Raw genomic sequence first — 25,812 nt, 5'->3', positions numbered from 1 at the left:
GTGGTGTGTGTAGTGTTATTATGCTACGATCTAAAGATCTCCAACATATTTTGAAGAAACCATTCCCTTGTGAGGAAGTTTGGCAGATTTAGTAGTGCAGTTTTGTTGACTGACTGTAAATATTACAGTTGTTGGTATCAAAATACATGGATCTGCAGTAAGGGTGGGTAACCTTACAGTCCTGCCTCATGTAAATAAGACTAAACTTTCGTACTTAACAAACGCTAAGCAAAGGCTTGAGTAGTTGTGACACTAGGGCTGCACGATTTTGCATAAAATGAGAATCACGATTTTTTGGCTTAGAATTGAGATCACGATTCTCTCACGATTTTCTTTTCCAGTATAAATATTTATTGCACTTATTAACTGCACATCAACTTCGTAACAGTTGAGACTGAACATAAAAACAATAAATAAACATAAAAACAACAAATGTCTCATGTTTTGTGGTTGCCGCAAAATGTTGTACTGCTTGAAATTCCGTCTCCACCGTTGCTCGACACTGCGTGTATAGAGCAGGTAGTGCAACAATAGAAAAATAGTTGCGGGACGGCACCGTGTAGCGTTTGTCTAGGATGTTGATCATTTTCCTAAATCCCTCGTTTTGCACAGTGTTGATGGGAGCCATATCTTTGGTCAGGTGATAAGTAATAGCCTCCGTAATTTCTTTGTGCCTGCGGAAGTTCGACGTGTACAGGGAAGCGCTGTATAAGGTTCCCGTTATTGATGTTTGGGTGGTTGACCGGGACGGATTTTCTCCTGTCACTTTCTCGTCATCCCTGACGTGTTCTCCGTTGTTTTTTCCCTGCTAATTTTAGCATCACACGGCACAGCTTCTGTATCACGTGGTATAAGGCTCCGCCCTTGTCATTTGTTGAGCAGGAAGAGTGAGCGCTTGTTTTCATGCAGATTACGTCCCGGATCAAAATGCGGTACAATCGTCGTCTTTTTTTTTTTTTTTTTTTTAAATCGTTGTCATTTGGAAATGAGATCGCACATAAGTATGAATCGAGATCGCGATTTTCTAACGATTAATCGTGCAGCCCTATGTGACACAATTACATCTGTCCTCTATCCCAAAAGATTTTCATACGATCTTTTTGACAGTTTCTCACCCCTAATTTGCAATTGAATTACATAAAATTTGACCCGCAGGGCTGGCGTGCAATAAAAAAGCCCTTGCTGTCCTAAAAAGAACAGCTTATCGTCAAACTGACGTGGAACATTTATGAAAGACCAGGTCTTTGGGAATAACGTACTTTAACCAGATAAATAAAAGATAGATTTGATTTGCCACAATAACAGTAAACAAAAAGAGCTTTTCAGGGGATGATCCTCATCTGTATGAAAATTTAAATTGAACTGGAAGTTGACCTTTTAACAGTACGAAGATCTTAAGTACTGTTGAAACCCAATGTAATAGCTCAAGAAAAAAAGGCACAGATTTGAACCTCATGTACATATTTTGAGGGAGTTTAAAACACACAGTTTATGAAACTGTAGTGTAGAAAGCTAAGAATGTTAAAGACTGGTCAGTGTCTGGCTTCTGAGCCATACTATGTTATTGTATTCAAGTATATCGCTTTACACCACTGTATCAAAGCAGATTTAATGTTGACTGGACAGACCAGCAAGCAGCACCCAGACTGTAATCTGTGCACTGTGGGAGAGAAATAAGTAAGAGATGTTTTGTTCCATCTCTGTGAGTGATCACTTTACATGTAAATATATCCCCAATCACAGCACAGCTATAAACTTTAACTAGAGCGAACAGTGATATTGTCAGACAGTATTGGCACACACACACAAAAAAAAATCAGTAAAGTATACTTTTTATAGTTGCAGCATTGTCACTATTATATTATGTTCATTAGGTATAATTTATAGTTCACAAACAATGCAGTAATGCATGTTTACACCTTTATCTTTATTTGTGTCTTTAAGTACCCCAAAAAGTATCCTGTACATAAGATTTATTACTTTTATTATGATCTATAAAGCTGCTAATTCCCTTGTACGTGGAACATCAGCCCCCTTTCTAATGACTAAACATTATCCCTCCAATACCACAATTTGCACTTTATCCACTTTTAAATGTTGTTTACAGGCATTCGTGTAAGAGGATTTGACCCACAGACACATAAATACACATTAGAGATGAAATGACGCAGTCCTCACTTGACTGCTGAAATTTACAGCTCAAATCAGCTTATAGCCAGTTAGTATGGCTTTGTGCTTTTGAATAAGCTGTGGTTGAGTATTAGTGACTGTGTGCAAATTCATTACAAGCATTTACAATAAATGAAAACAAAGATGCAGTCTTAATTTATGAAAGCTAAAAGAATTTAATTCTCCATAAAGCAGTTTTTAAAAAACTGCAAGCCAGGAGACCCTAAAAAAAGTCTGACGGGAGGAGCTTTGATATTATATCAACTTCTTATGGCCAAGCCACTGGCAGTCAGTAAACAGTTGCCTTCTTTTCCAACAGAAACAGAGCACTATGGGCACCCCATTTGAGTCTCCTCTCCACCTGTGCAATTTAAGTCCAGTATTTACTGGTCTGCTGAGAAAAACAAGTATTTCCTTGGCATGGTATTGGCTTTGCTCTCCAGCAATTTGTCCTTTGGCTATTCAATTTCACACTGAACTCAGGGAAAGAACATCTTGTGTGAACTAGTGGGTTGGTAGTGCTTTATATGAACTGGCATAGTTTTTATGTGTGTGACCAGTAAATCAAATCGGTAAAGCAAAAGCTGCTTAAAGGTGTATAGAACTACAGATTTAGGTGTTTACTTTCAGAGGAATTAGTGGGACTGCCAATCTGTTTATCTAACAGATACTCAGCATATCCACCGTCAATTTAAAAAGTGTCTTCGGCAAACGAACCAGGCATTGGACTTGATTGATGTAAGATCTAGTGAATAAGTATTAGCAGTAAATATGCACCGAAAGTGAATTTAGCAGATTTAGTGATGCTGCAATCGTGTGTGTGTGTGTGTGTGTGTGTGTGTGTGCGCGCGTGTGTGTGTGTGTGTGTGTGTGCGCCTGTGTCAGGGACCCTCTTTAAGGACGAATGGAGGATTCAATCACCTGCTCACAGGTCATTTGTGCTTCTTGATCGAATTGGACTGAGCATCTATCAGAGAGACACACTTGACTGGACTGGTGGACACATACACACAGACACACCCATATATATATATATATATATATATATATATATATAACACACACACAGTCACATGATGAAAAGGACATAGCCGAAGGGTAAATGATTTTTTTTCAATATAATGGTGCATTTCATGGCTCCCTTACCCCTAGGCCATGACCCTTCTTTCCATCTATCTCACTCTCCCGCTCATTTTTACACATACCCCCCCCTGCATCCATTCTCAGTATGAGCATTTAGATAGCAAGCCTTCAGTTAGCTGGGTATGCTTATAGATAATAACTTCTCTGTCAATAGAAGCTGATGCCTGGTGAGTATGATAAGTAATTTTTGGTAATGAGGATGTTAAAAGACCACCCATTCAGCCTTGAGGTCAAGTTCACAGTGTGTGACTGTGTGTATTTGTATGCACACGTGAGCTCATAAAACTCACACCGTAAAGGTGATGGTTTCAATCACACAGCCATGCCAGCCGTAGTGGGACCTGACAGGAATATTTGACAGAGACTCATTTAGAAGTTGTTAATTTGTTCGAGAATGAGAGTGCCACCATATTCGGTTTGTGGTTTTCTGTCATTAACAAAAGCACACATGATTTTTCCTGCACTTGGCAGCTTCACATTGCCCCAGTCTTCTGTGCCAGCTGGTAATAGCACTGGTACTGTAGAATAGATTGTACTTATAAACAGATTTCTTCATTTATCTTTCTTTCCTGTACTTTCTTGTGCCATGTTATAAATGTAAGGTGGCAGACCAAGAATGGAAGGGCTATTTTACTGCTTCATACTTCATAAAGCACAACATGGGTTTTAGAGTCGGTGATGAGTCTACAGTCTCATCCTTCTCTTTCCCTTCTCTCTGGAGACTGTGGTCACCTAGAGAAAACAGACGCTTACCTTGGCCTTTGGTGTAAATCGCCCCTCAAATGAGTTCTTACTGTGATCCCCTCACATTGCCTTGGATGACAGCTCTCTTGAGAGAACAATTTAATGATCCCTTGTCTGATGAACACAGGCCAGAGGAATGAATGGAAATGTGTTCTGAAGGGAATATTTGAAACCTGTATTGTCTATCAGGTGGCCTTCCATGAGTGCGGACCTCTTCACCAGAGTGGATTGACCTCTGCAATTTATTACATACACCGCTGACATCTATCACACCTCAGCCCTCAGGGACACTTGTGCAATAATAATATCAGAGCAGCCACATACAACTGGCCATGTGACTTCTTTTCCTGCTGCTGTGGATCCCTGCATGGTATATTAAATGACTGTCTGTGTGGTTTCTCCTTTTGTGGTCTTCTGTTCAACATGTTTCATCCTACATCGACTTAAGCTGTTTTCACACGTGTGCGTAATCCGGAACTTTTCTAGGCGTCACCCAACAGTGGTTCAAAAACACAGATCTTCAGAGATGAACAGGTCTGTAATCTGCCCACTCCCCAGTATAAGGTCTGTGTTAGGTCTTGTGCCAGTGTCTAAGAGACAGGTAAAGGTCTGGTACATTCACTCCTAGTAAAGTAGCATCATTTTTTTTCATCCCAACCGGTCACAGCAGATGCCCACCGGTCCCTGAGCCTGTTTCTGCCGGAGGTTTCTTCATGTTAAAGGGGAGTTTTTCCTTCCCACTGTCGCCAAAGTGCTTCAGGGCTCGCAAAATCGCTAGCCCGACGACCCGGAGCTAGCAATATCTCCGGTCGGGCGACCAAAATCTATCTCAGCCCCGCCCGTCGGGCTATATAATAACCCAACGGGCAGGGCTGAGATAGATTTTGGTCGCCCGACCGGAGATATCGCTAGCTCCGGGACGTCGGGCTAGCGATTTTGCGAGCCCTGTGCTTGCTCATAGAGGGCCACATGATTGTTGGGTTTTTCTCTGTATGTATTATTGGTGGTGGCTGTAGCTCAGGAGGTAGAGCAGGTCATCTACTGATTGGAAGGTTAGTGATTCGATCCCTGGCTCCTCCAGTTTGCATCCCAAGTATCCTTGGGCAAGATACTAACCCCAAATTGCTCTCTGATGTGTCCATCGGAGTATGAATGTGTATGAATGGTAGTTAAGAAGCACTAAGAACTTTAGAAAACAGTGCTTGTGTGATTGGGTGAATGTGGCATGTTGTATAGAGCACTTTGAGTACTCCGGGAGAGTAGAAAAGCTCTATATAAGAATCAGTCCATTATTTTAGGGTCTACCTTACAATATTAAGCACCTTGGGGTGACTGTTGTTGTGATTTGGCGCTGTATAAAATTGAAGTGAATGTGTCCTTCCATTTTGACGGTTACTCGGAGAACTCAGTCACGTAAACAATATATCCCATAATTCTCCAAAGTTCATATGAGAATAAAGCTTAGGTGTAGAACTGATCGTGTGCTCTGGTTCTGTGGTGCTCCAATAGAATTTCGGGACATAAGGCTGACAGTATGATCCAGTATCCACAACCCCATCAATATCCTGAAGGACTCCTTCCTGATCCTTCACCTTCTCTCTAATCACAGTTGCTTTTACCCAATTTTTCCAACTTAATGTGTATGCTGCTTCTTAAAACCTTCCACCAGATCATCTAACACAGTGATATTTTAATATGTTGATTTCATGCATGAATAGCCCAAAGCCTGTTTTTCATAAAAGGCATACAGTAATCTGTAACACCTTCAGCTTGGATTAAGTCTTAAATACTATCACATTATTTTAAAGGCTGTGGTAACACAGGGCTAATGAACCAAGAAGTAACTAGGATGACCCAGTTTTAAGTTCTGAGGAGCTTCTTATATCACATGTAAAAATGTTCTCACAGACACAATCATTTTTAAAAAATGATCATACTCTGTTGCCATGGTTATTTGTCATTTGATTATGATACAAATTACAAAAGAGTTCACATGTGTTGCAAATAGGAACTGAATCAGAGCCACACTTATTGAGCGCTGCTGGACTGTATAAAATAGGCAGCTAATAAATTATGGAAGTGATGAGAACATTTATTAGAGAACCCTTGAGCTCACCGTGGGCATTAATTAAAGCTTCCGCTGCAAACTAAGTTTATATTACATCACTCCAGCAGTCTAAAAGAAAAGTGAAAGCACTTCTTCTTTTTTTTGGGTGGGGGGGGGTTGAAACAGCTGAAGTTCAGCAAATTACTGAGCTAAACACTAAAGCGATTTGAGTACAATGTTGCAGTGAAGAAGCACAAACAGTAACAAAACAACTTCGGTGTTGGATAACCTCACAGTCAGAGCCATCCTTCGTTATCACTTCTGCTTTTATGCCACCAAGATAGCAATAGTTGAAACATCTATTTCAACCCTTCAAAAATCAGTGGGTGATATCACGGTAGCTATGTCCACGTTTTACACTGTCTTACATCAAGAAGCAAGCGTGAATATCCATGTAAATCTATAAAGCCAATGTAAAAGTGAAATTTTCTGCAAATGGCCACATGAAGTTGGCTCCAAAACTGAGTCAGTCCCTGTAGAGTATCATTTTAAAGTACCAAACTTTAAAGGACAGATGGACATTGTTACAGATTGGTTAAAATATGATTTCATTTCTACAGCTGTATTCCACACTTGTGAAAACAAATTCTTATAAAAACGACACTGTTTACACGGTATTGTTTAATACAGTCCCGATCAAAAGTTTAAGAACACTTAAAAAAAGGCAAAAAAATTAATTTTGCATGGTTGGATCTTAACAAGGTTCCAAGTAGAGCTTCAACAGGCAACAAGAAGAAATGGGAGTGAGACGAAAATGTTTTTTGAGAATTGAGCATGCAATTTATTGAAAACAACGCTTAAACTGAAACAGGCTGTTTTACAGCTGATCAAAAGTTTAAGACCACACGTCCAAAAAAAAACCCGTAACCCCACCAACACAGAAATCAAAGTTCCAGACATGAACTCAGTAATGAGTAGCTCCACCTTTATTGTTGATCACTTCAATAATTTGTTGCGCCATGCTTGATGTAAGCATTTCCACGGGGTGAGTAGGAACATTTCTCCAAGTGGTGAAGACGGCACAAAGGACATCTACTCTCTGGAACTGTTGTCCATTTTTGTAAACTTCCCTTGCCATCCATCCCCAAAGGTTCTCAAGTGGATTTAGATCAGGGGAACACCAATCGTTACCACACAGACGAGGGCCCGCAGTCATGAGGGATGCTCTCTGCAACCTCTGGACATAGCCAGCGGCTGTTTGATGCCTCCGCACTTCTTGAAGCTCCATTGTTCCACTGAAGGAAAAAGCACCCCAGACCATTATGTCTGGGGACCACTGTGGCGCATAGAAAACATCTCAGGTGGGATTTCCTTGTCATGTCAGTAACGTTGGAAACCATCAGGTTCATCAATGTTAAATTCTTTTCTCATCAGAGAATAAAACTTTGCAAAAGAGCACCAAACATGGGACATTGAAAGCTGGAAGAAAGTCCAAACCGTCAGTTCTGTGGCGTTCAAAGGGACGAGGGCTTTGAAGACGTTCTTTTTTTTTTTTTTTTTTTGAAGCCCTTCAGTCTCAGATGGCGTCTGATGGTTATGGGGCTGCAGTCAGCCTTAATTTGGGTCGAGGATCGTCCAGTGTCTTGACAGACAGCCAATTGGATCCTCCGGCTCAGTGCTGGTGAAATTTTTTTGGGTCTTCCACTTGACTTTTTTGTTCCAAAACCCTTAGGATCATTTAAGAAATTCCAAATAACTGTCTTACTGTAGACACCCTGCTTATTCAGTTCAACAACCCAACCACATTTAGAATGGGAAAGCTTTTTTACCTTTGCCATCAAAACGTCATGACAGTATGACTATCTGACAGGAAACAATGAGTCCACATTTTTGCACAGATTTGGCCTTTTAAAGGCATGTGGTCCTAAACTTTTGATCAGCTGTAAAACGGGCTGTTTCAGTTTAAGTGTTATTTTCAATAAACTGCATGCTCAAAAAATTTTTTTGTCTCACTCCCATTTCTTCTTGTTGCATGTTGAAGCTCTACTTGGAACCTTGTTAAGATCCTGCCATTTTTCAAGTGGTGATCTGGACTATATAAATGGATGATTTCTTTATGGACGATTAAGACTGTATCAATTATTGAAACACCTCATACTGAAACAGCCACACCTCATCGGATGGCTTAAACATTGACGTGTTTGTCATTAAGTTTGTGGAGCCATTCTCAAGTGCGCTTTGTGACTGGGTCAGGAAGATTCTCAAGGGTGTTGCTGTAAATTAAGACAACAGCAGAAAAGGGAGGGAAGGAAGAAACGAGGAACAATTCCAGGTGTTGCAGAGCATTTAATCACTCACCTGTGTGACTAATGAGACCACACCACACAAACACACCCATATGTGCTCACATGTACATGCACACCCACAGACTGTTGGGACTAATTACCCAAACTCTACTACGGTGAACACACTGCCACAGCACAACTGGTAAGCCTCATTGAAATGCATATGCAAATACACAACAGCTTGCCGTTGCTTCTTTAACTCATTACGCACTCGTCTCCTACTCTTCTCTTTACTCTGTTGCCATCCGAAGGAGTCACGGGAGGAGGATTAGTGAAAAGAGAGCAGAGCATTACCTAGTAGGTCAGATAGAAGCAGCTATTCTCCATGCAGGCTGTGGCTGCAGGCAGTGCTACAGGTAACAAACACATCAGTCACATACACAGCACACCTGTTACTGTACAGATGGCAAGCCCTGGGAGAGAGGCAGGCAGAGCAATGAAGAAAGATGAGCAATCAGACACACAGGGAAACACAGAGGAGAAGACAAAGAAGAGGGAGGAATGATATTTTTCATGGGTAGATTGTTAAAGCAGATCGAGGACAGGGAGATTTAGGGGGTGTTGCCGGGTCAGGGGAGCTGTACCTGTTTGTGTACAGCTGCGATAACGGGAATAGGGCTGAGGGAAAGATGGAGGACATAAGAGGAAGGAGTGAGAAAAGGAGGGATTTCCTCACCTGTGCTTTCTGCCTGGAGCAGATAGTACTGTGTAATCGAGTGAGCCTCTCTCTATGCTCTCTGTATATCATTATACATACTCACATCTGCATCTTTTTTATCTCTTTTTCTCGTCCAGCTTCACATAAGAAATAATCCTCATCATTACCCATATCCTTATCGAAGACACTGTAACATTCTGGAAAGCTGCCTCTGCTCTTGAGATCTGAAATGATCATTTTGTCCTCTGTAATCATTGAATAAAAAGGTTTTAGTGTATGTCTGTGAGTATATGAATGTGTGTGTGTGTGTGTGTGTGTCAGTAAAATATAAATGTGTGTGGAGATGTGGCTGTGCCCCAAGCTACATATCTTAATCTCCTGTCTATTAGTATATTCAGAATTCTCCTTTAGCTGGTGGAGGCATCTGATAGGCTAATTTCAAACCCCCGCTGGCCTTCATCTTGCTCCTGGAAGTGAAGAGGACAACGTGTCTTGGGAGTGAGATGAGAAGGAAGAAAGAAATACTCCAGCCTTTTTCCTCACAGCCTCTCTCATGACTAATCTAGCTGAATTCTGAGTGAGGTAGTCGAGGTGGTTTGGAAAATACAAATTTTCAATCAAAAATGACCTAAAAAATACACTCTTGTGATGCTATGGAGGGGATTTCCATGCACAATAGATGAATGTATTTATTTAAATACTGTAAAACCAAATTTTTAGTATTATGATGCTTATATAATTTTAAATATTTAAACATTCGTGATGATTTGAGAGACCTTTTTAAGAATGTAGTAGAATTAAACAAAAAAAAGCAAGTCAAAGAAATCCTTGAGCTGTTATCTTTTTGTTCTTTCAAATGCACTACTACAACATTAATTTCTTGTTCAGTAGCTCTGCCGTTGTAAGACTTAAATGTGACATTTTGAGACATTTATGAATGTAGGTGTTCTTTCCTGTTTAACCACATAAATTCAGTGAGACATTAAAAAAGTCCAATCTAGCACTGGTAGTATTTTCAGGGTGTAGCTGGAATCTCTTGCAAAAATCCTAAAAATAAGAATATTTCTTCTTCACGTTTCCATTCAAATTTTATTCTCTCTTAATAGAAGCAAATTCTACAATTAATTTTATGTGTCTTATTCCTGAAGTAGAATCTACTGGCTGTGATATTAATCCACACAGATGCAATGGAGCTCATGCAGGGCACACAGTCAGCCTCAGCTTTTCTGTGAGTTTGGCAGTGGGCAGTGTTGTGTATACACTGTGTGTGTTTGTGTTTTAGTGTGTGTTTCAGAGAGAAAGAGAGCAAGGAGGAGGAAAGGGAGAATCAGATTGCCTATTCCAGTCACACAGATTATCTTCCACTTCTCAGCCTGTGACAGCACATTTCCTTCCCTCTTCATGCTGGTTGCCTCTTCTCTACCAGCACTCTCTCTCTCCTCTCCCTCTCCCTCCTCCTCCTCCTCTTCAGCCTTCCCTCTCAAATGCAAATGTAAATTAAAATTCGCTTTATTTGCGTGACAATGATCTTTATGTAGCCCAACTGACATTAAAATAATAATATTAGAATTCTTGTTGTTCCTTTGCCTTTTGCATCACCATTTTTCCTCTCCTCTTCTTTTCTCCCTGCCCCCCCTCTTGCTTTCCTTCCACCTCTTCCCTCTGTGCTGGTGTATGTATTGGTATCATTAGCAGCATCACCATGATGGATGACACTAAGAGGCTGAGGCCCAGTGGGGTGGAGCTCTGTTTAAGCACACAATCATTACCTGTGCCACATACACACAAGCCATTTTCACACGTGCACTTGCAGACCTGAAGTTTTCTAGATGTTTACCAAGACGTGACAGAGAAACGTGTGAGAATGGAAACGCCCGATGCATTTGGATCGGACATCAGTCGTCTCTTAGCCTGTCAGCTATATTGGTATAAAGCCTGTGTAGCTGTGAAATCACTCGGTGGGTGTCGTGTGTACTGCTTCCTCTATTCTCTTCTACCTGCTACCCAGGTAGCACCATCATCTAAACTGAATGGAGTCTTGTAGATAGTGAGAATTCATTGGAAGTAGACTGTCTCTTGTTGTGTGCTTCAAGTGAAAAAGGACATAAAAGTGTTTGTGTGAAAATGGTTGCACATACAGAAGCAAGCATGGATGTTTCGCACCGAAACTGTCTGTGTGTGTAGCTGAACATCTGTCTTTAACTATTGCACGGCTTCTTTTGCATGACTTATATATGAATGTTAACATCCCTTCCTTCTTTCTTCTGTTTTTGGTCTCATATATACATATACAAACACTCACTCTCAGAAACACACACAGCATTTTCTGAGTTTTAAGAGCTTTGTATCGACTCCGAGCCCCGTGGGGAAGTGAATGCCAATAGCCCCTCCGCTCTGTGAGTGTTCAGACAGCCCAGCAGTCCAATAGACCACGGGGTGCTAAAAGGGGCTATTTCAAGAGCTGGCAGAAAGTTTTCACCTCCAGGAAACTTTCACAGAGATTTTTGCACGTTGTCATAGTTTGTGTACTTGTGTGTGTTTGGCTGGAAATGGTTGCCCACAAGTTCAAAAGAGTTGGGAATTCAAAGAAGGAAATTATGCAAATCGTGTCCTGACTATGACAATCCTGCTGTGATTCACTTTCAGGCTGATGACATCAGTGGATGCTGTATTCTTTATCTGGGCTTGGTGTGCCATGTGCATGTCTGTCTTTGTGAAAGAAAGATGGATGGATCTCCAGAAAGTACATAACAACTGTAAGATATGAAAGTGTTAAATAGCCAACCTGCTGTGCTAGATTTGAAGCTGTTACTCCCATGTGAAGTGGGTGGGAGCGGATCATGTTGTCAGAGTCCATAAAAAACAACAAGGCCTTATCAAACACGGACGCTCAGTTAAGATTGATTTTGTTTGGCTGTCTGTATTAACTGGAAGGGCAGGCGACTGTGACAGTGTGCGTGGGCGATTAGACACACGGGCAGGAGGCAGGAGCTGTAACTGACTGATGGCCATTAGCGGTACAAGGTAGCACAGGGGAGTGCTAGGTGGGAGATGCGTTTCTACCCCCTTGGGAATTTCTTCCTGGGGTTCAACCTAGGCATTCCCTCAGCGCACTAACTGGCCTCAGAGGCCAGAGGTGGAGAATCTGTTCCTGCTGCTCTGCTCTGACAGATTGACTGACATAGACATTCATAAAATTCTCCAGATGTGTGTCTTGGTACCAATTGCAGGCAGTGAGTTGTTGAGTTAAGGCTCGCCAGCGGCTTGCAGTTGAAGAAGTTTTGGGATGTCACTTTTGAAGGTCTAGCCTGAAGCATTCTTAGCTTCTTTTAGTCTTTTAGAACATCTAGTTCTTTCCCTTATCTGTATCCTGTCTTTCCTTTCCGACTCAAAAGCAAGTAGAGAGATTAGGCAGAACTTTGGGATTTTACACCTACAAGAACTACAACATCCTCGTGAGATGCTACAAAGAGTACCACTACTGGGCATATGAAAATACTGTAATGATCCACATTAATTATGACCATGCCCGATGTGTTTTTGGTTCTTTGCAGGCCATCGCAGTAGCTCCAGCTTCCTGTTGGGTTATTAAAAAACAATCGATACTTGGATACTTACTAGCAGATTAGTTACTCCTTTAAGTTGCATATTGTAGCATCATGGATCAGACCAGTGCCAACCAGGAGCACTTTTCAAAATGTATCAAAATTACTTCTTTACATGTGCTAATTTCTCAAGCATCTAACACTATAATAGCAATCATTTACTTACTGTTTAATCTGTCAGGAGTCTGTGTGTTGTTGATGTTATTGAAAAGATGGGTTTGTTGGAACCTGTAAAGTGGCTGTGGATGCATAAATCAAACTTGAAAATCTCTTACTGTACTTCAGTCAACTCGATTGAAATACCTAGAGAGATGAGCAGCATGTAGCAGGGGTAAGCTAGGTTAATGTTAAATCAACCAGCTGGCAGGTGCCTCTGAACAGAGTATGCAAAATGTCTGCAATTTCCATAGTTTGAACAAGAAAAAAATGACATCAAATCAAATGGCTACACAACTTTATGGCTTCAGTGGAGGATATAAATTAGATCTGACTAGATTTGTTGGCCATATCTAACAATTACAGTCAGAACCATTTTTAATCTATTAATGGTGATGAAGTGCTCAAGTTGTATTCTCCTCATGGCTTCACATCAAATAGTTTTAACTGTTAATATAAAATATGCATACGGTATCTGCAAGATGGGATCGTGCTTTGTTTATCATAGTTAATGTCAGTACAGCTGCTGGAGACAGCTGTTCAGATCCAACAGATGTCCACAAATAATATCGCACAACCTTTGTCAGTCAGTTTTTTCCAGTATTCCACTGAAATGTATTCATAGACAAAGCGGGCCAATGTCTCTGGTAGTTCATCACATTATTGTGCTGGTAATGGTAAGTGTTGGAAATGGGTGAAATTAAGGCAAAGTTGATGTGAACATTTGCAACATAAGCTCTCAGTTTTCTGACAGGATTGTTACAGTTTACACATCAGCAGGTATCCACTGGTCCAACTGGTCTGACTGACTCTGCGCGGGCATCTGCAAAATAATCCCTCATAGACATCTGCAACTTATATATTCAGCTGTGGCTTCTATTATAGACGTATTCCTTCAAATAGCTCAACTGGAGTGCAGTCAGTTAAGTTTTTTCTTTTCATGTCAGAGTAAGAGTCTCCAGCTACTGGCACTTACTGGTACTACAGCAGATTTTTAGTAGCTTTCATTCATCTAATACATTATAACTAATATATTGAATCAATTACAGTACTAAGACCAATTTATTGATTATATCTAAAGAGATAATTATCATTATAATAAAACTTGTATATAAGCAGTGGGAGAGGTTTCATCTTATTGTTTTTTATTGTGTAATATTTGTAGGAGAAAATGTCTACATACACAATAAAGCAACAGTAATCCCATGTCTGTATTCCCCTTTACATCCATCAATCTCTCTCTCAATGTCTGCCTTCAGAGGCACAGTTTGACAAGCCTGTGGTATGTCCGTGTGTGTGCGTGTGTGTGTGCACATGTGTTTGTGCAACAGCATCGTGCGACACCATGATTAAGTGTTTTGAATAATTGATGATTGCATCCCTCATTAAGTCTTACTCTTGTGCTCCAGCGGGCTCTGGCTCTATTTTTATGCACCAGAATCCTCCTCTCTTCTCTTCCACTCCACATATGTAGCAAATCCATCACTCACTTTAGGCTCTGCTGATGGGCGTCCAGAGGGGCTGTAAGGGATCTAAATCATATTGAGTAGACACTTTTACCAGGCCAGCACCAGAATGCAGTGATGATGGTTTTGTAGAAAAAAAAGAGTGACCTCTGGCTTTAGAGCTGCTGGGGATATTCTGACTGCAACGGGCCAAACTCTAAATTATGCCAGTATTTAGCCAAGCATGGTTCATTTCTCTACCTCCATTGCAAAACCTCCTATGCACTTCTTTATTGTGCCTTCTGTCATTCTGTGTACACAATTTATTTATTCATTCACCCACCACTGATGCATAAAATTAAATAGGTAAAGACCCCATGAAAATGAATAAAAGTTAGATATTTTTTTGTATCTGAGGGGTCAGGGAAATGGTAGTCACTGGGTATGGTGTATGTTTGCACTGTGCTCCGTCATTCGTGAAAATCCATTTCCATATTGCTGACAATTGCCTGTTTCTTTTCACTACAAGCAACCATAAATCACTGAATCATTCCTGTGAGGGATGAAGCTACAATTCCACTTCCACGTGTTGCTTAGTGTTGGGAATGGGAAATAACATCCAGCAGGTCTGCCTGTGTGAAGGCCATCTGAAGTCATACCGCTTCAGAGACGATTAGGAGAAAGGCCACAGCACAAACAAATAAAAGGATGCATTACTAAACGATGTCACACCGTAAATCCAACCTTACACATCAGCAAATAGTTTGGGCATGTGTAAATAGAGAAGCTGAGAATGATGTGGGTTGCTGTAGTAGAACAAGGGAGCAGAGATGAAGGAGGCAGTGAGAGGATCAGTCAGTCAGACATGCAGACACAGAGGTGGAATCAGAGTGCAGGTTTGGTGATAAAGGCATATCCACAGTCTGTCGGAAAAGCTGCTGGTTCCTCTTTGGATGAAAAAGACAGTCTTACACACATTGCTTAGCAGGACCAATTTAAAATTTAGCACATTAACAAGTCAGACGAGACACTCACACTCACATACACAGGGGAGGTGCAAGGAGAACGGGATTTGTTTTCATCTATTTCCCCTTAAAACATGAGAAAGGAGGAAATCCCAAAAGAAAGCACAACGCTTTGATATCTACAGCCCTGTGTCTGTAAATAGGTTAGGTTAAGATGATGTGCGCGTTTGTATCCGTATGTGTATATTTTGTGTTAAATTGTGATCTGCACGTGCAAGTGAGCCTGTCATCTTGTGGGGTATTCTATTTTTGGCAAGAGGTTGTGGGTGGGAAAGTGTGTGTGTGATTGTGTGCATGTGCGTATGTTTACCTTTTCCTGATGAGACCCCCACTGAATGCTCCTTCTAGTCATTCATGCAGGCAGGGAGCCATGTGGTGCACCTAGAGCAGCTCAGAACCCGTGTCTCTTGCAATGTGTTGTTGTGCTGAATGGTGGCCTGGCTGACTGCCTGCTGAACTAGAGGCACACTTGTTCTTATAGGACTCCAGGCTGGTGTTTCAGCCACTAGACAGCTGCAGTAACAATTTTTAGACCTTCTTTTTTGTCATGTAACCGCTGTTGGAATTGCAATTTTTCTTTTTCTTCCCCCAGCCCCAAAAGGAATTCTCAGAAATTCAGCTAGGCTAATGTGCAGCGTGTGTGGACTGGCTATTTAGATCAATGTCAAAAATGCCCTTTTACCACGCAGTTGCTTTATAATACTTTAGCTTCATTATGGCGTGGTGAGCTGTGATCACATGCATTTTGACAGTTGCTTCTCAGCGTGTGATAACTGCGTTGACCCTTGATGCCATTCTACTGCTAAGATCTAATGTCTTCTACCAGAGATGGATAATGCTAACAAATGCAATATGTGGCTGCACAAGTAGCTAGAGTGAGCTTTAATTTTTAAAAAGTAATTAAAAATCGACATCTTTTGATGATATTGGGGTAATTTTGGATCAAGGCTGTCGCTCAAGAGTATTTCCATCATATTTATGAATTTCTGGTTGGCCTATAAAATGTCAGAAAATATTCAATATCCTCACCATATTTTCAATAGTTCAAAGTATCAAGCCGGTGATGTTGCCAAACCAACAGTCCAAAATATTTTTGGTTTCTATTACATGAGACAAAAAAGGAACACTGGATAATACTTTAAAAACTAAGTACATAAACGGCGAATGCTGTTACTGATTAATCAGCTAAAGGTTACAGTCTTGTTTTAGATCAATAAAAATGTCATCATGCTGATAAAACATCCTAGTGCCAAAGTTGTTTAATGATAAGAATTTGATCACTGATGAGTTCACAGATGATTCTGCAACTATCCCTGCAACCACTTCACTGGCATTACTTTTGCATTGCCAAATGAACTTTTACATGTCCAAAGCATTTAATGATTTATTGATTATCATCTATGAAGTAACCCTGATACAAAATTTATCAGGAAATTGCATTTCTTTTCATCATTGCTTTATATCTGTCTGCACAAATCCCTCATCAAAAAGGAGATTAGATTCTGGAAAGTACACTTCTTTTATTGTTATATGCTGGACAAAGTGCAGCATCTTTGCATAGCATTGGACTTTAGTCCAGACCTCATGTTTTTTGCTCTTTTTTGTAACCCCACACTCTCCCAGTCTTTTTACAGAAGTGCAAACAACCTTTTATATCATACACCAATAGGCACGCCTTCTCTTCTAACCTCTATTAGTTGATCTTTTACCCTTCCTTCTCTTCATTTCCTTCATTTCTGCTCCACTGTTTTGTTCCTCACCTCGTCTTCCTGAGCTTTTTGGACTACCGAAGTTGAGTGGACACTATATATTTTTATCTGCTAAGGCTCATGAACTGGTAGGTTTTAAATCCTTAAGTTTTATTCTTTTTCTGGACAGAACAGAAATTTATTGACATTTATTTCTCTCTTCGGCTTGATGGTGTGCTCTGTCAGTTGACATTTAAAAGGTGTATGTAGCCGTTTGGGTATCTAAAACTACATGTGATTTTGTTTGTTTTATATGGTTAAAACGAACACCGTTCATTCACTGTAAAAACATCTGAAACCTTGCAGAATGTAACTTGGATCGACCTTTAGTACCAACATTGTTATTCATCAACGAATACACCTCAGAGGAGAAGCGCGCTGCTGATAAGGACTCGGTGCAATGGTGTCAGGATACAAAGGTAGCACAAAGTGTGAGTGTGCGTGTAGGCTGGACACAGCACAAGTATTGAGAACAGCGTGTGCGAGTAGTGTAGAGGGGGTCTTTATGATTATTCATTATTGAGATGGCAGGAGAGCCGAATGAGTGGAGCCAGCAATCTAACTCTGAGCCTGATGGACGGAACACAATTACCCTGTAAGAGTGAGAGGTGGGAGAAAGGCGAGGTGGATAGAGAGAGCACGCCCCTTTCTCTCTCTCTTCCTTTCTTTTTTTTCTTTCCACTCACTTGGCATACTTTCCTGTAGCTGCAGATGATTTCTGGGCATTAAGCTCCTGTTGGCAGCATCCTGTTTATGAAGTCATACACACATACAGTACAGTGAAGCGCACACACACATGCAGATCGTCACATCTCCCGCTAGCGCCTGTTGGCAGCGCCCCATTTACGGACGTCCAATTTACTGCTCATTCCCTTCTCCTCCTTGCCTCCACTATGCCTCTCCTCTGGCGTGGCTTCAGATTGCTGTCTAAATCCAGACACACTAAGCCATGTTCACATCCTGCTCTGCTGCTACATTTAGCTTGCGCGCTGATTCCAGGTCAAACCACCACTACAGCGTTCACGATGGCTTTTGATGGTGCTGCTCTTTCCTTCACTTTATCTGTGCGTGCGTTCAAGGCAGGGAATTTGTACAGCTGAAGCTAGACATGGACTGTGTTTTGAGAAATTAGCTTGTTCTCCTCTCCAGGGACGGTAGCTTAAGATGTAGAACTCTTCGCCGAGTCTCTAGAGAAACAACCATATGTCTGGAGAGCTGTCCTGCAGCAGATTTTTCATTTTCAGTCTCACAATCTTGTTTCTTGCTCATTTTCACCAGTGAAGTAGTGGCTGTTTTGCTTGTAATGCTTGGATGGGTAGAACATCTTTAAATAAGTGAGTTGTTCTCTTACAGGAGTAATTTTGCAGACAAGATGTAAACTGTGAACCCATTTCACAGTTTAAAGTTGGTCTAAATTTGTTTGTGAAACCAAAGTTGCACTACAGAAACTTGTCTACGAGGTCTTATTTGTGTGTGCGTTTGGTTTTAGATTGTGCGTGTGCAGTGAGAATTGTTGGACTGCCTCGTCTCTGGTCCAGTTTGAGGATTAACAGACTGCTTCTTTTTTTTTTTTTTTTTTTTTTTAAACACAAGCTCCAGATGCTTCATGAAAGACTTCACAGCTAGAAGGAGAACAAATTCAGAGAACAAAAAAAGGAAGGAGAAGAGACGGACAGGGGACATGTTCAGGGTTGAAGCTGAAGCTGCTCAGACCCCATCCTTTCTTTTTTGATTTTACTTCCTTGGGCTTTTTTCTCTCCCCTTTTACCCCTCGCTCATTGTCTTTCTCACCCGCTCTATGTTCCCTCACCCCTCACTTTCTTTCCACTCTGTTCGTTTCTCTTCCCTCTAACCCTTCTCTCTTCATACGCACTCTCTCTCCATCCATTTGGTGGAACAGTGCTGCTGATAATGCCTGTAATTGGAGTGACTCACACTTTTCCAGTGTGTTTGGACCAGATAAAGAATATTGTCAGCATTTTGCCGACATGGCCTCTGCTGGCAGAATTAAATGGACTCTGTTCTGTTCTGTCTGCAGCAAATTAAAAGCCTCTCAATTCATCTGTTCTCGCCCAAGGCTTACAGGGGCCTCCTATTCACATAAAAACACCGTGGAGAGGGGGAGGAATAGAATAAGAGAGATTTCCCTCTTCCCCAAGAAGCACAAGTCTTTTGGTTTTGTTTAAATCGGCACTCGGCCACTGTTAGATGGAGACGGAGAAGGAAAGAGAGGTCAAGACTTATATTCTAAGAAGATTGGAAGAGCAGCTCAGAAGGTAGTCAGATTCATTATGTAGCATGTCAGCTTGCAGCTGCCCGTCTTTGTGCTTTACCATCTCCAAGTAAGAAAAAAAAGCTATTCTGGATTTGTGTGCACATGTAAATGAGCGTGCTTTCATGCATTCACACAACAGCATTAAAGTGTGAATCTGAGTGTTTTTGGCTGCTAAGTTATGGTAGTCACTGCCAGTCAACACTTAGGAATAAGTAGCAGCAGATGGGCAGGAAAAATACAAAATGCTGGGGCCAGAGGGGCCTGTCAGTCCTAAGAAGGGCAGCTGGAATTAGCATTAAAAAGAAATTAATACAACCTTGGTCTTGTTAGTTTAAGCTTCTGTTCGTGCTCGTAATAATAACACTGGAACCCTCAAGTTAATTGCTAAGATATCAGATAATTGCTGTCAGGATACAGAATGCATAAATATTAAAAAAAATTGACCTGTTAGAAAAGATAAAGTGAGCAAATTGTCTGTCATAATTCTCTATCACTGTTTCGACTTCCTGGTTCAGCTCTGAATTACTGTAGGGTGCTGTAGCAATGTTTCAACCCGAGCATATTATTTTCAAGCTAATAAAAACACTTTGGAAGCTTTAGCAGAACTATGAAGAAGTAAAGCAAATGTTGTGAGTTATAATTGTTTTATCTTTTGTTGTTCAGCAAGTATGGGTCCACTTATGGTCATTAAATCGTTCATAGCTGTACACAAGGTTAACCGTGTTCCCCTGCTGTTATTTCCTGTTACTTTTGGTTCAGACTCAAAGTGAGAAATAAAATCCCCAGTGAGTCTTTTTCTTTCCTCTCACCAGCAGCATTGTGTCATTGTCATAAAAGTAGCGAGAGCAGCGCCAATGCTGCTCTACTGTTCTATCTTTGCGGCATGTGGTATGGCAGGTAGATATTGCTATCACAGGCACCGGGTCTAACAATTTTTCTTCCTGAAACCTTTAGTTTGTGCACACAGAGTTTTCCTGTGCAATAAGAGATTGTTGCAACATGTTGGAGGTGAACTCATGCTTGGCTTTACCTGCAAATAAAGCGGTATAGATATTCTGTCGATACTACTTTGCTGGTTCCACCTGCTTGTTGAAAACACTTGTGTTTCTTACCCTGTCTGACATTAGGTTAGTGACTTCCCATGTCATAGCCAAACATTTGGGGAGTATAGGAAGATAAAACCAACATAATAATGATCTAACAGATTACGTCATGTGTAAACGTTTGAATGCATTATTAGTACTTTTAAATCTGACTCCTGGTTACCTGGCTTCAAGAGGAAGAACATTTTCTCAAGAAAATTTCTTGCTGAGGCACATTATTGATAGAAAGCAGAAAGTGTAGTGCAGGTCTCTCTAGTCTGTTACCATTGGCAACATCTTCTCAAAGCAGATCAGAGACGAAGTCATTCTAATGCCTGCTGAGAACTCTTTCTAGGTCTCACCTGCCAAGAGTAAGCGCAACCTCACCGACGCCAACCTCTTTCTCCCTGTCTTTTCTCCTCCAGCTCTCTGTGGGTGTGTGTAGGATGTTGTGTCAGGGCTAAAGCCCATCCCTCTCCCATGAGCCTGTGTGCCCACACACACACCTGGCGCCTCCACGCACACACCCGGCGGCCACGCACGCACAGCCGGCACTGACGCTGTGAACTGGACCCTCGGAGCCCAGCCGATCCCAGCTGAGCCAAGCGGAGCGGAGTCTAAACCAGTTGGAGCCTGAGGATGTCAACAGAGACAGAGCTACAACCAGCGGTCAGGCCCAGCAGCGTAAGACGGGACTCCAAGAGGAAAGGTAAGTGCAGCATCAAAGTCAGGAACAACTTTGAAGATATTACTGTTTACTCATCATTTAACTGATGAGTAACTGAAAGGGTAATGTGGTTAATTCACTGATTACTCTGCAAGGAGAGAAAAAATCTTTTTCTCTTGTGACATGAAAGTAGTTTCACATCACAAGAGAAATCCCTCATCATAGCAGCATTTTGACATTAAAGTCAAAAAAACACAATGAAAGTGACTCAGCATGCACAATACTGGCAGCCAAGTAACCACAGACTGTATATAAAAAATAGACATAGCCCGAGGTTCTGAAAAGTAAGACCGTTGCGGAGGTGCTTTCAGTCTTCTTTCTCTCTAATCATCAGCAGTGGGTGACTTCTCTGGTTATAAAAAGAAGTCAGACAGTGTAGGATGTTTTTTTTTCTCCTTTGGGTTTGATTTAATACCTCAGTAGGCATTTACTTAGTGAGTTTCTGATCTTAGCTGGTAGTTTTGAGTTTTATCCAATACACCATAATATGTGTTCTGGTCCCATTTAAAGTAAAATGTGGTAAAGCTGGGTATGGCATAAAGAATGGCTATCTAGTGACTGATTGTTGCTAAAATTCTGTTGTCCTGAGTGTTTGGATCAGATCTGCCACCTGTCTGTTTTCAAATGCTCAACTTGAGATTTAAAAACAGGAATCCACAAAAAAACAGTGTATGACCTCAATGTGTCCCAGTATGGTGCCTGGTCCATGATATATGTACAGTTAATAGCTGTAATATGTTGAAGTTTTATTTTTTGTTTTTTAAACAAAAACTAAGCTAGAATGCAGAAGAAGTGTGCGAAAAGTTAAGTACATCCCATCCATTTTTTAAACAAATGTTGTTGAGATCTGGACTTTGGCCACTACAACACATTGATTTTTGGTGTTTTATTTTCATTTTTCTTTTTTTTTTTTAGCCATTTTGTTATAGATTTGCTTGTGTTCATTGTCTTGCTGCCAAATTTGAGCCACCAGACAGATTTCCTCACACTTGACTTTAGAATAATTTGATATAAAGAGAAGTTCATGGTTTACTCTGAATGTAAGGTGCCTGGGTCATATGGCTGTAAAACAAGCCCAGATCTTTACTTCTCCACCACAGTGCTTGACAGTAGGCATTTGTGCTGGTACGCTTCAGGTTTAATAAAAAGTGGTGCTGTGGATTATGGCAAGAGATCACTACCTCAGTTCAAAGGACATTGTTCCTGAGTCCATTCAGATGCAGCTTTTCCAATCTAAACCATGCTGCCATGCTCTTTTAGAGATAAGAGCCTTTTCCTGCCAACACTTCCAAATAAGCCATACTCATTCAGTCTTTTTCTAATTGTACTCTCATGAACTTTAATATTTAATATGCTCACTGAGGCATGTTAAGTCTGAGATGTGGCTCTTGGGTTTTTGCAGTTTCTGTGAACATTGCATGTCTGACCTGGGAATGAATTTGCTGGGACGTCCACTCCCGGGAAGACTGGCAGCTGTCTTGAATGTTTTCCAGTTGTGAATTATCTTTCTCACTGTAGAATTGTGAACTTCACATTGTTTGGAAATGGCCTTATTGCCCTTCACAGATTGATGTGGTGATGCAATTGCTTCACTAAGGTCATTACTGATGTCATTCCTTCTTTTTGTGTTGTGTTAACATACATCTGAATACTCCAGACCAGCAAACTGCCAAAGCCTCTGTTTTTATGGAGAGGATCACACTTGCTGACTATCAGTTAATGAGGTGCAGTTGGTTAGCAGTACTTTCTGTTTCCACAGGAATCAACAGACAAGAAAAAGTAAAGGGTGTACTTAGTTTTTCCACATGTGGCTTCTGCATTTTGGGTTCATTTCTGTGACATAAATAATGACATGATGCAATTTTGTTATGTGCTGTTTTTCATCTGAGGTTACGTTTAAAAAAATGTAAGACCTGGGAAGGAACAGATGATTCATTTTATTATGCCCTGATATGTAAAATGTTAGAATTGAAAAAGGTGACCTTTTAATCTCACATTACTGTATCAGATCATGAAGGCAAGACTACTCTGAATTTAATAAGTCACTACTTTTTAAGGTAGTACCTGCAGCCCTGACTAGAAATGATTGTTATACACACACTCATATACATGCAAACACAGCTTTGTGAGCTACTTTTTTCTCTTTATTAATTGTGTCTTTGTGGATTAGGATACAGAATGCAGGGCTGCTGCCGTTCATAGTTAATTAACAGGTGGTGTAGCACAGTAGGCTTCCACTAAACAGGTGCGGGGATGTTTTGTTTGGTGAGAAGCAAAAATATCCAGGTGTGAAAAGCTCCAGAGGCAGGTAGCTAGCAGGTGTATGAGAGCAAGCCTGGGCGGTCTCAGAGCAGAGGTGATGCCAGGGGCCAGGCTGGCAGCCATCACCCAGCTGCTCGGTGCCACCTGCCCGACTGTAAGAGTGACGCCCAGCATTCTCCGAATAAGCATCTGATTGATGTAGCAAAAACTTTGGACGCCGTTGGGAATGACACTTAATGGATGCACGCAACTGCACAGAAACACACACTCGCTATCACCTGCAGCAGATGCCTCATTGCACATGGTGCGCCTGAGCCCCTGCAAACAAGCATTGGTTCCCCCATACACAGTGTATGAGGGAACACTGAATGCCTCTCATGTCCTATTTAGAAATAGTATTGTTCTGCTGCAATGGAGATCATGTTCATCATTCAGACTGCTCTCCATATTTGGAAGATGCGAACACACACACACACAAAAACACACGCACACACGCACACTGGGACTGGGACTGAAGCCCAGAAGAGCATATGAGAGGGAAGATGAATGGTTTGCCTTCAGCATTGAGACTTAAGGGTTTTCACTTTCTTTCTCTCTCTCCCTCTCTCTCTCGCACACACGCACACACACACACACACGCACGCACACACACACACAGTTGTACATATATCTCACCTTATAACTCGTCTCTATCTGTATGTCTCTCTTACAAATGGGATGTAGAATTTGCTCAGCCACAGACCTGTTGAGATTGGCTCACATGCATTGGTTCATTCATCTCTCTTCTGATCTGGGTCTTTCTTCTAAACAGGCAGACACAAGCACACCCAATCTACACAAACAGACATGAACACACATACACACACACACACACTCTCAGCAGGGTGATGAAAGTCAAATGCAATCATATACCACACACAAGCAACGGGCATGATTTTGGAATAGGAAACCTTAATGTGCTTCATGTGTAAGACCTGTGTTTATGCAGAACATATACATGTTTTTGTCCAGTCCTCTGGTTTCTGTCCCTCTGGAGTGGCTGAATTTAAATGAAAATAGATCCACAGAATAGATGGTTGTCATTAGGGTGTAAATAGTGGTTTTGTTGTAGTGAAAATCCCTGAAGGATAGTTCCTCACTCCTCTAATGTCCTTCCTCTCCCGTTCTCATCGTTCTTTCTCCCACTCCACAGACTCCTAAATGACCTTGTCCTGTATAAGTGAGACACAGAGCAGAGACTGATCATGAAGAGAGTGAGGAGTGAGTGAGACTAATGAGTCATTGCGAATGAGAGCTGTTTAATCTCGGGCCTTTGTTTCTGAGTTCTTTGGAGAAGAATGTAATGAAAAAGACTGTGGGACTGCTATGTGTCATACATTTATCACAGATGTTGTGTGATCGGTGTGTGGGTCTGTGCGCATGTGTTTTTTGTACAAGTGCAGTTGTGCTTCCATTGATAGCTCAGGGGTCACTTTTCTAAGAGCTCTTTTCTTCCCTAGCAGAAGGTTTTATTGAATTACTATGACAGGGTAGAGATAACCTTTGATATTTAGCATTTACATGACCGTAGTGAAATAATTGCCAAGTTGTGATACTCTAACAGTAAATTAGTCAGTCTTATTGGTCAGATTTGATCCCCGAAGTAGACGTAATTGTCTTTATTAAGCCCTAATAAATCCAGAGAGATTGGATCTTTCCACCTTGCTATTCCCCTCTGATTTCTTTTTCCTATCGCCTCCCTCCTCTTCTGTTTGTATCACATTTGTGCACGCTGTTTATTTCCCTCTCTGCTGATTCCAACCTTGACGTTAAGGGGATGAGCAGACTCCAGTAGTATGCCAACGTTTTTTTTTTAAGAAACTCATTTTGATATTCTTCATTATTAATAAAACATGGAGTTGACAGTCTGCCAGTACAAACACTTTTATGTGAATGTCAAATTAGAACAGCAAGCCAATTTGACATTTGTGAAGAGCCAACAGCTGCAGACAGTTTTGTCTCCACTTTAAACTTTTACATTTCAGCGCCCACCTGCTAATGAAGTGTGATGTACCATTGCCTTACTCTGGAAAATCTTTGAATTGCATTTTCGCCTTTTACCGCAAATCATTCTGACATTACATCGCTGTAGCCTTTCAACAACGATGCAGTTGTGAAAAATGCAGTGCAGTTAAAATAATTACTGAATAGATTTAAGCTGTTAGTAAATGGGTACTGAATGCATGCTATGCTTTTGGTTCACCCACCAGAGGATCTAAAGTTTCTTGTCAAAACAAGAGTAGGTTGAGTCACTCGTATAACATTGAAAAAAACAAATTGTCTGCATCGTTTATTCACAGTTGATGGAGCATAAATTTTCATGTTGCCTCCTGCCTTTTGAT

At 41.1% G+C, this 25,812-nt stretch overlaps 1 protein-coding gene across 6 annotated transcripts in view; it reads left to right on the top strand.

Annotated features, from left to right (window-relative positions):
- dab1a (DAB adaptor protein 1a) overlaps window positions 1-25,812 on the top strand; it is a 223,546-nt gene that overhangs the window by 152,443 nt on the left and 45,291 nt on the right. For all 6 annotated transcript variants that reach the window (XM_084920574.1, XM_084920578.1, XM_084920575.1 and 3 more), the window contains one exon: window positions 20,868-21,151. In XM_084920574.1, the coding sequence (XP_084776700.1) occupies window positions 21,082-21,151 (70 nt within the window). In that variant the 5' untranslated portion in view covers window positions 20,868-21,081. The remainder of the gene's footprint in view (window positions 1-20,867; window positions 21,152-25,812) is intronic.

Source organism: Perissodus microlepis, chromosome 23, assembly GCF_051167445.1.
Source record: "Perissodus microlepis isolate ML-2025 ecotype Zambia chromosome 23, ASM5116744v1, whole genome shotgun sequence".
NCBI lineage: Eukaryota > Metazoa > Chordata > Actinopteri > Cichliformes > Cichlidae > Perissodus > Perissodus microlepis.
The sequence above is the reverse complement of the archived record's forward strand: the minus strand, read 5'-3'. Positions and strand labels throughout refer to the sequence as shown.